Genomic DNA, 11,764 nt, shown 5'->3' with positions numbered 1-11,764 from the left:
CGGTCCACCCGCTAAGTTGCATTTACTGACTGTCACATTGTTTTCTCTGGGTGCGCTGACCACATTGTTTACATTGTCGTTATTCTTTGCCTGTTAGTTGGCTGGGTGTGTGGGTGCACCAAAGTCACACCTAGTCCCAGTCAAAACAACAGCCTGGTCCACCCGGCTCCAGACGGTACCCGTATCAGTGGACAAAGGCCAGGTGACATGTATGCGTTTGTAGGACTGTGTGTTCTCAAGCGTGCGACATGCACGTCTGTGTGTACGGGTTTGTGTCGGTATCTTACTCTACATATATCTGTAGGTATATGGTCATGTTGACGTATATGTATGCGAATATGCGTGTGTGGTGCGAGTGTGAGCGTGCTTGCTCGTGCTTATTTTAACAGCTTGAGAGTCGTTAGAGTTTTAATCAGAAGTGCATCGGCTGCTTCGTTTCTTCTGACCCCCGGTGACCTCTCTGTCACGGGGCTGGTATTCTTAGTTATGACCTCGTTTATGGTGACTTGTAATGACTGACGTGTAAATGTTTAACAACGTTTGTAATATATCAAGTAAACATGTTTTGTACTAATCTTTGAGTTGCTTGTCATTTGCTGTCTGAGTGTAAGTGTGGAGTGGGACTGTGAGGGATGACTGTGAAAACAAGGGAGGCAGCCACGCTGCTGCACAAAAATGACACAAAAATATGTACGTGTGTGCCAGGGTGTACGTGTGTTTGTATATTGGACACGGATGGCAGAACACCTATCAAATACACTCAGAAAACTGCACGTCTACCCGTCCTAGAGGAAAACGAGGAACGCAGCCAGACACGCTGTCAAGAAAGACAACCACGTCACACTCTGCAGCAAAGGGAAGTCACTCCACAATGATGTCTCTTCTCATTTCTCTTTTTGTCAATCGAGCTATGGAATTCGGAAATGCATTTTTCAACCACTTTGCGTAGTCCTAGAGGTATGAAATTATTTGTTTTAGGTGCCAATGCAATATTAAATTATTCCCAGCAGTCCACAAACTGTAAAATATGTTTTTTTTTTAAAATTTTTCTCTCTTCATGAAATGTAGCTCTGCAGGCTTGATGTAGCTTCCACAAGCAGTAGTTCATTCACTTGGAAGTTATAGTAGATGGTTGGTACCCGAGTAGAAGTGAGGTATGAGAGCGTCAGGAGTGTATCACAGATTTTCTCTTTTCTCAAACTGACTTCGCCCAACGGGACGAAACCCTTCAGAGATGTAAGAGATGTAACACGAAGAAATGGATGACAAAAGTCAACAAGACTTACAAGTTTGCTATAAAATTCACAATCCATGAGAAAAATACGTTTTTCTAAACAAACTTTTATTTGAACTGTACTAAAAAGAGTAAAATAATTTTTCCCTCAGGTCTCGGAATTTTCTTTAATACGTCTCACTTAAAATATAAAATGTGTAAGGAAAAAATTATACAATATTTGTAAGAGTTCTGCTTATTCTTTTATAATTTAATTTATATATATATGAGAAAATCCCGAGACCTAAGGGAAGATTATTTTACCCTTTAAAAAAAAATTCTTTTTACAGGAATCACTCGTCTTTTGCTGATAAAGACGCATTTCAAAATCAGATTGCTTTGTGCTCAGTGAAATGTTTCTTGAATGTTCTTTCTCTTTTATGTCTTCCAAAATAAAAGAATGTACCTAAATGAAAACTCCAGCTGAAACCAATTTGAAATCGGAAAACAGCAGTCAGCACTCCATTTAACAAAGGTGCCACAGTAAAACTATAGGCAGAACTTCAAAATGTAGTCACGTGACTTTGTAAGGTATGGCCTTGATTGTAAAGGTGTACGAAAATCTTAAACTCTGGATATCAACATTTCATTAACAGCTCACAGTTCCACGCCCCTCACTCCTCTAATGTGCTCAGCTCCACCCGTCTGATCACTGGCAGTGTACCCCATACCTGTGTAAACCGGATACTGAAGTATTCGAACACTGATCGATCAGCCAGTCCAGGGCTGATGTCTGAATGACTTTTCTGGCCATCGCTCTGTCCATCCACTACGACAGGTAGTATTGAAGAGATTCTACAATTTATCACCATACCTTCTGCTACTTTTGTTTCCCTACATCATCATCTCACTGCCATAAATTACACTTACTGTAAGAGTTTACTCACGAAGAAACTCCAACAGTTGTTTAGAATGCTTGATAACAACAAGAGTGAATGGTCTTGAGCCTCATTCTTCCACAACATTGCTAGCATGGGATGCAGACCAGGACACCAGGTACATATTTCATTGCTCGCTTCCACTGCTGGACACCAAACGACTTTAATTTTGTTAATTTTGTAGAATGAGAAAATGTAAGACTGAGTGTATGTCATGGGGTCAAAATGTTACCCTGTAAAACGTGGCGACTACCAAAGGATCGATGCTGATGTGAGTCATTATTTGACTCTAATACAAACTATTGCACATGACAGTTTGCTGGAATAATTTAGACGAAATAGAAAACACTGAACCACACAGAGTATCTGGTAACAGGCTACCGGTGGTGTTTAGATGGTGGTATTCAAATATTTACATCTCAACTTCTTTGAAACATATTATTTTAGTCGACGAAGTACGAACAAAGATTTTTAAACAAGTAAAAATGTGACATACACAAATCTTGCTGTTCACCTGTTCTTGAGGTTCGGTGGAGACATCAGCTGCTCTGTGACAAAGATGATGCGCCTTCCCAGCATGCTACAGAGATGTTGGTGTGGACGAGAGACGACAGTAATGAAGTGGACAACTGACGGTTACCTCATTAGAAAGGTCAGCATCACCCAGTGTCATGTGACCTCCTTCAAACGACGACCGTCGTCATTAGAGACGCCTACAGCGATGTGAGGTAAGTCAGGAATGACAACTCCTGGTGGTGGCGCTGTTGTCTTGGAGGTGATGCTAGTGTGATAAGGACGTCAGCGTCCTAGCAACCATATCAACAGTTCGTAAGAAGCTTGTCAGGACGTGGAACTGTTGTATTTCATTACCAACGTCTTCATGTGGTGAGTACACGTACAGACTGTATCGTCTTATGTTTCAAGACACATCCCACCAAAACAGAAAAAAATATTAACGGGAGTTGAACCATCCGCGGGGATTTCAAAGCACTTGTTTCCTCTAGAATTTCATGAATTTAAATGCGAGTGTAATACGTAACAGCACAGTGTGCAAACAAACAAACAAACCAACACAGGTACCCACCCTGGTGCTCGCCGTGGGTCGGGAGTACTTTCTATGGGATCCATGTGTTTTCACTGCTGCTAAGGATTTTGATGATATCCACCATCCACTCCACTTTAACACAATGAGCAGGTGAACATGTAGAACATCAGTCACTTGAAATATCCACACCCGGCTTTTTGTTGATAGTTAACTCTAGGTCCTGTAGAGAAGCAGATGAAGTTGTTCTGTGTACAAGTGAAGAAAGGGGCGAGCAATGTGTGGACGACTGTTGAGTGCGCATGTGGCAGTCGTCCTTAATGTGTTTTCTTTTATCTTTGTCCTTTTTATGGTGTGTGGCAGGAAACATATTTATCTTACTCAACCGAGTTCAAAGCTATACTCATCGTTGCCGAAGGAAGAGTCCACTACTTTGCATATACTGCATGTCCTCAACCACGATGAGAAGATCTGAGTTAGGACTGACATCGTCTGCACTACTTCTTTTCTTTATGTTTGTCATGAAGTTTTCAGAAGGTAAGACCACAGATATTAAATTAATGGCTAACTACTTCATCGCTGACTGTCTTTTGAAGTCCAAATTGCTAGAGTTCAGCTGTCTATTCAGGGTTTCTATCACATCACATCACATCACATCAAGTGAAGAGAAGGGAGTTAGCACAGTGGTGGTATTGTGATTGTCACAGTAGTGGTATTGTGATTGTCACAGTAGTGTAATTAGTAGAGATAATATTCACCACTAGTCAAACCACGTGTGTGCCTCACATGACAGTGTTTGGTCTTGAGTTCACCTCCCTTGTTACAGGGGTAGACGCCGTCTGTCCGCAGGGTTGGAGTCACTTCCAAGGAAGCTGCTACAAATTCATCGCGAGCAGAGCCACCTACCCAGAAGCTCTGGTGACACAAACTTTTCATGCCACTAGTCTTTGTGTGAATGCCAAATAGACAAAGTCAGGTGTACAAATATAGAAGCGAAAGGAATATTGACAATAAGTAATAATAGTGTTTTGTTGTTTAGCAAAGTCAGAGTATACAAAAAGTATAACATTATTATAATTACAACTAGAAATCTTAATATTTATGTCAAAATCTTGAATATTTCGGAAAAGTTCTTGTTTGCAGCTTTTTTCTTGGATTTGAAATAAAATCTTTATAAACGTAAATTAAAAAAAATATATTTACAATTTTTCAATAAAATACACTATAATTAACATTTAAAATATGCGATGATATTTATCAATAATGTTACGATCTTAAAATCTCCAATAAGCATTGAGATATTTTTGTGGTTTAGTTTAGTTGTGATACCTTTGAGAAAATAGTGGAAAAGTTCTCTCACGGACGTGTGCAGGTGGACTGCTATCTGTCTGCCGAGACCAACGCTTCGCCTCTCGCCAACGTGTCCTCCGTTAGTCTCGGCGAGCCTAAACAAACACAAAAAAAAAAAATTGTCTAGACCGGAAGCTTTGTAGTCTCATGCCTAGTTTTTGTAGTTAACAGGAAAGAAATCATCTGCCAACAGTCCAGTCATACAACTTCGTGGCTATCGTCAAATCAAAAACCAGTTTTATTCTAAGAAATATTTACAGAAAAATGATAACACGACTACCTGTTTATAAGTTCAGTGGCTTAGTTATACTTATTATGGTCAAGAAATATAGTATTAAAGAACATTATCCTCAAAAAGATTTTGTTTTTTGTGTCCCGAATTGTTATTGTCTTAAAGGTCTTTAAGTGGAATTCAACGCCTTTTCTGTACACAAATAGGAAAGATAACTGTGCACAGCTTTGGTAGTCTGTCACATCCTGTCTATGTTTCTGTCAGCTCTTTGATGATACTTCTAGAAATATACAATGATACGACAGTTGTATTAATCACATTCTAAACATTCTCTCGTGATATTGTGTGTGCAGGGTCTCTGTGAAAGGGAGGGACATGAGATCCTTACCGTCAATTCTTCCGAGGAAAACAATTTCGCCAAAGGTTTAATGATACCAAGTGAGAACAACACCGTGACTAACTGTATGAATGGATTCGTTTATTTGTTCCTTGACTGCTACTAGCCTCTGATAGGACGAGGGTACATGGATAGAGACGGCAGGTGACAGGCCCGACACTGCCTGTGTCTTGGAGGAGAGTGAGCAGGTGGTGAATGATGTGGATGACGACTGTGGTTGTAGTCCGTGAGATGTGAGTGGTAGTAGCTGTGCAATGTACATATTATGGGTACTCACGACTGGAATGCTGTTGGCTAAAAATATTTTATTCAGTTCCCTCAAATTTGGCCCATGAAAAACTGAGATGGAATTGTAGATGTGTTGTCTCTGTTTGGTTCTCAACCTCCACAGAACAGCAGCACCTCAGTCTCTCGTGTAGTAAGTGGGTACCCCGGGTATTCTCTTTTCTCTTTCTCTTCTAAATGTAGCCACTCCACAAACGCTACTGCTTTCTTTATCTTTAGACAAAAACCTACCCCACAGTTTATTTCAGATACCCTTGTTCCTTCTACTTGACGCTTTGTACCTTTATATCGTACATTATACCTTTCTCAGTTCTACAGCCATGCGTCCTCTCGTGTCTTAATGGATTATAAAATGGTCAAGGCTTAAACATTAGTGAGATAAAAAGAATAGATATGTAAGATAAGATTTTCACCTGAGAAAAGCTGACATACGATTTCCACAGGAGAGAGTGTCTGGATGGGAGTAAACGACCTTTTTAACGAGGGACGTTGGGTCTTCGCGAAAAGAACACATGATGGTCACATGACCAAAAACCCAGTTGTGTTCACCAGATGGGCACCAGGGGAACCGAATAATGCCGCAGAGGAGGACTGTGGAGAAATGTATTCAAATGGAAACTGGAACGACTGCCGTTGCCAAGCAAGACTTTATATCATTTGTGAAACAATGTAAGTAATGTTGAACTTTGTAACTTTCGTCACCTTATGAAACACAACTTCTAACGGTAAAATGTTATACTACGCTGCAAACCTTATTCTGTCATTATCCTCATTATGATCAATTAAGATTATAATGTAAAACAGTGTTAACAGTAACTACAACATTTTTTTGAACAGACACCGGGACTAGGATGACGACCGTTTCATCGTTTAAATCCTCAGTGCAAGATGACTGCATTGTCTGTAAAATCTGAGTAAAGGTTACTTTCTTGTCTGCAAACTGTAGAATAAAGAAGAGAAGTAGGTGTTTATTATTATTGTCATCTTTGTTGTTTATTTCATTCGCTTGATTTGTTTGTTATCTGTCAGATTTGTCAGGTTGAGACTTTTAACCCTTTCCATTGTCCTAGAGGTCTGGAGTTTTCAGCAGTTAATCATTTCCATTGACAATGCAACATTCCACTATCTCCAGCAGTTCACAAGCAGTAAAATAATTTTATTTAATTAACATTTCATTAATTCTTATCTACCAAATTACGGGAAATGTTTCTCTAGGACTAGTAAACTATTTCGGCCGAAAAGAAATCTCCAAAAGACAAAGCTTGAAATAAAAAAGTGAAAAAAAGCGTGTACAGACCTTCAAATAAAACCACGTGTACACGATGGGATACTCACGTCTGCACACACACACACTGACACACACACACACACACACACACACACACACACACACACACACACACACACACACACACACACACACACACACACACACACACACACACACACACACACACACTGACACACACACACACACACACACACACACACACACGCGCGCGCGGACACACACACTGACACACACTGACATTCACGCGCGGACACACACATAAACACACACGCGCGGACACACACACACACACGCACACACATAACCATTCACTGACACACTCGCACGCACGCACGCACACAAACACATAGTCACCAAGTCGACTTGTATCTTGTGTTGTACTGGAGTCGACTTGAACCTTACTCCAGGTACCCCCCCTGTCAGTGACGTCACACTAAGCTGTTGATTGAGCCAGCAGCTGACGACGACATATTTAACGACAGGAAGATTGTGTCCTGTCACCTTACAATAAAAACTCAGCTTCTATCCACAACTACTTTGTAAAGAGATGGTTTACTGCTGACCCCTGCCTGACTCCAGCCACGTGACTCATCCTCTGCGTGCACGTCTGTGATTGGATGACGAAGTACCTGTATGAGACATTCAAAAGTACAACTTTATTTTACACGACCTGGGGTCACACACGTCCCCTGATAAAGATCCTTCTGATGAAAGGTTGTGGAGGTAGACTGTGTAACTGAATGCTCGGCTGACATGTTTTCCTCCCTGAAAAATAAATAATGCTGATTCATCTCTCTTTCCTCATCTTGTAACGAAATTAGTTTTCAAACGTTGCTAGCGCTGATGTTGAAGATGAAGATTATTGGGAAGACGGCGAAGTAGATAACACCATACACTGACCTTCTCTGATGAAATTGGTCTTTAAGGGGACAGGTGTTTGTAATATTCCTGTCGTGCATCAGGTGACACACAAAGCCTCAACCACAGTCCACCACCGATGTCGGTCGCTTGAAACCCGCTCCACGTGACCCAGGGGTGTATATAATGACAGAGCTCTGTGTCTGGAGTAACTAGTGGACAGCATGGCGAGAGTTCTCTGTCTTTTGTTGACTTGCTTCTGTCTGGCTGGTGAGTACTGTGTGTGTGTGTGCCTGTGTGTATGTGTCTGTGTGTGTCTGTGTGTGTATCTGTGTGTAAGTAGATAATGCTAAAACACCTGCCGCGAGAAATAAACTCTCTCAACGTGGGGAAGCTGCATTTGCAAAACATGACAACTGTCTCTGTCCAGAGAGAAGGAGAGCAGACGAGTGGAGACAGGCACATCGTGTTTACTTACGTCATGCATAATTCGACTTTACTGTTGTCAGTGCGTTTGTATCTATGTATTGTTCGTTTATGTTGACTATGCTAATTCCGAAGATCCATTTCTTGTTTATGATGCCCATCTAGATATTTTTTATCCAGGAGAGTGACATTGTTTCATTGACCAGCTTGCACAGTCTGCCCAGCAGAGTGGACGTCTGTGGGGTCCAAATGTTATCGTCCACTCCGAACTTTCATGACGTGGCAGGAAGCACAGGTAAGTCATATTCTGACCTGACCAGACATACCTGAGCCGCTTCACAGGAGCTGTGAGAGGTTCTGAGTACCTTTTTGGTAATAGTATATTATTATGTGTTATGTTCTGTATGGGAAATGTGGAGCAGTTTCACAAGGCACACTCCGGATGTTTGTACCAAGGAGATGTTATTCATCCAAGTTCTGAATGACAACGGGATGGTGTGGTAGTAAGACAGTCGGTACTTGGTAGGATGGGGATTGCAGTTACCATCGTTACAAATGTGGCTTCCTGGTACTTGGAGTTGTTAGCCTTAAAGATTTATTATTAATTAATGTTGATCTTCACTTTGCTGTCAGTGTTGGTGTTCATCCTGACATCCATCTTGTCGGCGGTGGTGACCGTTACATAAGATTGCGATTGTCAGAATGTTGTGAATACCATTCAGTTTGCTGTTGCTGCCTGCTGTCGGACCTCTGCTAATACTAATAATCATTGTCATCGTTAATTTAATTTATTGCATGACAGCTTGATCTAGTTCGCTTTATATCCTTATTAAGAAGAATGCTATTTCATATTTTCAATGAAGTTACACCACAAACTGGTATAAGTTACTTTCCAAACTTGTGTTTCTATAACAGGGTAATTGCTCCAGTATGCAAGGTCGGCTGCCGGAGATAACTAACAGCGAAGACAACAAGTCTCTGAAAGATTTGATTTATAAACAAAAGTGTAAGTACAGATTTTGTATGAGTGTTTTACAAACGTTAAGCCCTCGCCAACCTAAGAGTGCGTCACGTTTGTACACTCGCTGCAGTTTATTCGCTGTGGGAAACTCAAACTGGAAGGACGGCACTGAGCAGGAGGGTCGTCGACATGATTAATATGATAACGTGTTGTTTGTTTGTCTAGTGTTACACATGTGGTTTTGGACTGTTGGTTTTGTGTTCAGTTGTAGACTGTGTCCAGACTGTTGTTTGTAATTCTGAGTGTTACACCTCTTGGGTGAGAGTGTTGTGAGATGTTAGAGAAGGATGTCCTTTGAGTGGATGTAAGAAGTGTGAGTGTGTATGTTGTTTGTCGTGTGGATCCTAGAGACAAAGCCTCTGACGGTGAGCATGAAGTCATTGAAGATGGATATTGGCCGGTAATCTGAAACCTTAACTACAAGAGTAATGATTATTGCAAGAAGATATGAACACATTGGTTTGACTTATTTTATCGTTTTCAAAATGATCATAACTGACGATCTTATTATGTTGCCGAGTGTCAGATGGCAGAGGTGTTAAGTGCTATGATTGTTATTTCTCTCTTGTCATGTCTATATTACCACATCTATCGTTTGCCAATATTTCTAATATTCTGTCTGTATCATACTCTGTTCACTGAAAATATGTTTAGTGTCCGTCTGTCTATTACCACGTGCGTCTGGTGCCGTCTGTCTACAGCCAAGTCTGTCTTTTGTCGCAGTGCATGTAGGGCAGGGCTCGTCCATTTGTTTTGTTTATCATTGAGTGCAGAGCGTCCTGCATTTGTCCTTTCGTTCGTCTTTCTTTTCTGTATCGCCCAGTGGAGCTATCTTGGCTCGGCTTCGTGAGACAGTCCGGTGAATGGAAGTACCTCTCCAACAAAGAGAAGATAACGTTCAGCGACTGGCGCCCCGACTACGACAACGGCAACTGTTCGGTGACGAGTCCTCACGACAAGTGGTGGCCCTTCAGTTGTTACATAACTCGCACCAACGTCGTCTGTGAGTACGTGTAAGTATTGTCACTGACATGACACTGTTTGTTGACTGCAGTCAGCTGTGACACATGACAGTACAACATTGTCTGTCAGTAAGTAGCCGTGTCACTGACATGACACACTTTTTGTTGACTGCAGTCAGCTGTGGCAGGCCGCGCACTGTGTCCTGTACCATGACGTCATGTGTCTGACGTCATGTGTCTGACTTCATGTGTCTGACGTCATGTGTCTGACGTCATGTGTGCGTCATTTGGTCCACGTCACTTGAAGCAGTGACGTCCACTGAGCTTGTGTCTCTTCCATTCCACTCGCCCATACATCTCTCCATCCTCATCGTCGTCTGCGGGGCTCGTCAAGCGTTGTGTACGCGTGTGTGTGTGTGTGTGTGTGTGTGTGTGTGTGTGTGTGTGTGTGTGTGTGTGTGTGTGTGTGTTTGTACGTGTATGTGTGTAGGTGCGTGTGTGTTGTGTGCACACGTGTGTGTGTGTGTGTGTGTGTGTGTGTGTTGGTACGTGTATGTGTGTACGTGCGTGTGTTGTGTGCACGCGTGTGTGTGTGTGTGTGTGTGTTGGTACGTGTATGTGTGTAACTGTGTGTATGTGGTGTGTACGTGCGTGTGTGTTGTGTGTACGTGTGTGTGTGCTGCACCTGTTCACAGCGCTGTGAGCATCCGGCAGTTGCTGGCCGAGATGAACATCAGCGAACTTCACCAACCTCCCTACTCACCTGCTCGTGCTCTGTGTCACTGTTTGCTGTTCACTGTCACGTGACCTCTAGTAGCGGGGTGGTGTCAAGCTTTCCAACTTCTGATTGGTTTTTGATGGTGGTCTTACAGTTTCAGTAAATAATGTCGTTGCTATGATAAAGTACGACTGTTCATAAACGTGAGTCTAGATACCAGAATGTAAGAAAGAACTCTTCTGCTTTCTTTCTCTCTTTACTTGTATATACACACACCCACAAAGTCCTTATAAACAAAGACGATGTGAAATCCTTTGTTTCACAGGAAATAAGGCGACGCAGGATCTTGGCAGCTTTGAAGGAAGAAGATAAGTACTGTACAACTACTGTACAACTACTGTACAACTACTGTACAACTACTGTATGTGCATACCATGTGACTGGCTGTTGCTCGGAGACGTTACCAACTCTCTTTTAAAAAGAAATAAACCCTCCATCCTTCTGTCAACTTGTCGTGTGGTTTATATTTTACTAGTGAGCAGCAGTTGTGGATCCTTGTATCAATGCGACTTTAAAACATACAGTCTTGTTTGTCATGTACAGATGCTTGTTGTCACACACAAACAGACAGACAAACGCACTGACACACAGAACGACAAAACCCTTTCCATGTGTCTGCACTGTGGACGGCCACAACACTGTCTCTGTCATCTGTCATCGCTGTTAATCTCGTGATGTTGATGATATTTCCGTTTAGCAGCGACTGTCACAGCAAACTACCACAACCACGACATCAGGCAGGGGGGAGGCTGGTCAGTTGTCACACTCCCTTGAAGCAAGCAGACTCCTCAGGTGTGTTTGTACAACACCTGGGTTTCTTTGTTTAACGTGTCGTGGCTGTGTTTTCTGTTGACGGTGGTGTTGGTGTGTTAACAGATAATGACATCAACCACAGCGACAGCCTTGTCATTGCAGTGCTTCAAAGTCGCGATTGATAACGCTCGCAATCTGACTTCACTAAGACACCTCTT

The 11,764-nt window shown here is 42.0% G+C and overlaps 2 protein-coding genes across 4 annotated transcripts; both read left to right on the top strand.

Moving 5' to 3' along the window:
• Positions 1 to 2,943: 2,943 nt before the first annotated feature.
• On the top strand, positions 2,944 to 6,431 carry LOC112567326 (CD209 antigen-like protein A). The gene is made up of 6 exons (XM_025243975.1): positions 2,944 to 3,036; positions 3,557 to 3,730; positions 4,020 to 4,111; positions 5,129 to 5,213; positions 5,901 to 6,126; positions 6,295 to 6,431. Exons 2-6 carry the CDS (start codon positions 3,640 to 3,642, stop codon positions 6,305 to 6,307), a joined length of 507 nt encoding a protein of 168 aa, XP_025099760.1. The 5' UTR covers positions 2,944 to 3,036; positions 3,557 to 3,639; the 3' UTR covers positions 6,308 to 6,431.
• A 587-nt stretch (positions 6,432 to 7,018) lies between these two features.
• Positions 7,019 to 11,243, top strand: LOC112567290 (snaclec CHH-B subunit beta-like). 3 transcript variants are annotated; one of them, XM_025243924.1, is made up of 5 exons: positions 7,019 to 7,876; positions 8,239 to 8,327; positions 8,948 to 9,038; positions 9,877 to 10,066; positions 11,059 to 11,243. In XM_025243924.1, the coding sequence occupies exons 1-5, from the start codon at positions 7,831 to 7,833 to the stop codon at positions 11,063 to 11,065; spliced, it is 423 nt and encodes a 140-aa protein (XP_025099709.1). In that variant the 5' UTR covers positions 7,019 to 7,830; the 3' UTR covers positions 11,066 to 11,243. The 3 variants fall into 3 exon arrangements, with proteins under 3 accessions (XP_025099709.1, XP_025099711.1, XP_025099710.1); XM_025243926.1 differs by having other exon boundaries at positions 7,029 to 7,781; positions 11,059 to 11,242; XM_025243925.1 differs by having other exon boundaries at positions 7,029 to 7,876; positions 8,213 to 8,327; positions 11,059 to 11,242.
• Positions 11,244 to 11,764: the final 521 nt, after the last annotated feature.

The sequence above is a fragment of the Pomacea canaliculata genome, linkage group LG6 (genome assembly GCF_003073045.1).
Source record: "Pomacea canaliculata isolate SZHN2017 linkage group LG6, ASM307304v1, whole genome shotgun sequence".
In the NCBI taxonomy this organism is placed as follows: domain Eukaryota; kingdom Metazoa; phylum Mollusca; class Gastropoda; order Architaenioglossa; family Ampullariidae; genus Pomacea; species Pomacea canaliculata.
Note: the sequence above shows the minus strand (reverse complement) of the source record. Positions and strands in the feature narration are given on the sequence as shown.

Excerpts from the sequence above, each read along its gene's own strand:
- LOC112567326 (XM_025243975.1), top strand. The coding sequence starts at position 3,640 with ATGTCCTCAACCACGATGAGAAGATCTGAGTTAGGACTGACATCGTCT. Across the intron at positions 3,731-4,019 it reads TGTCATGAAGTTTTCAGAAG|GGGTAGACGCCGTCTGTCCG; the intron begins GTAAGACCACAG and ends CCCTTGTTACAG. Across the intron at positions 5,214-5,900 it reads CAAAGGTTTAATGATACCAA|GAGAGAGTGTCTGGATGGGA; the intron begins GTGAGAACAACA and ends CGATTTCCACAG.
- LOC112567290 (XM_025243924.1), top strand. The coding sequence starts at position 7,831 with ATGGCGAGAGTTCTCTGTCTTTTGTTGACTTGCTTCTGTCTGGCTG. Across the intron at positions 7,877-8,238 it reads GACTTGCTTCTGTCTGGCTG|CTTGCACAGTCTGCCCAGCA; the intron begins GTGAGTACTGTG and ends TTCATTGACCAG. Across the intron at positions 8,328-8,947 it reads TGACGTGGCAGGAAGCACAG|GGTAATTGCTCCAGTATGCA; the intron begins GTAAGTCATATT and ends TTTCTATAACAG.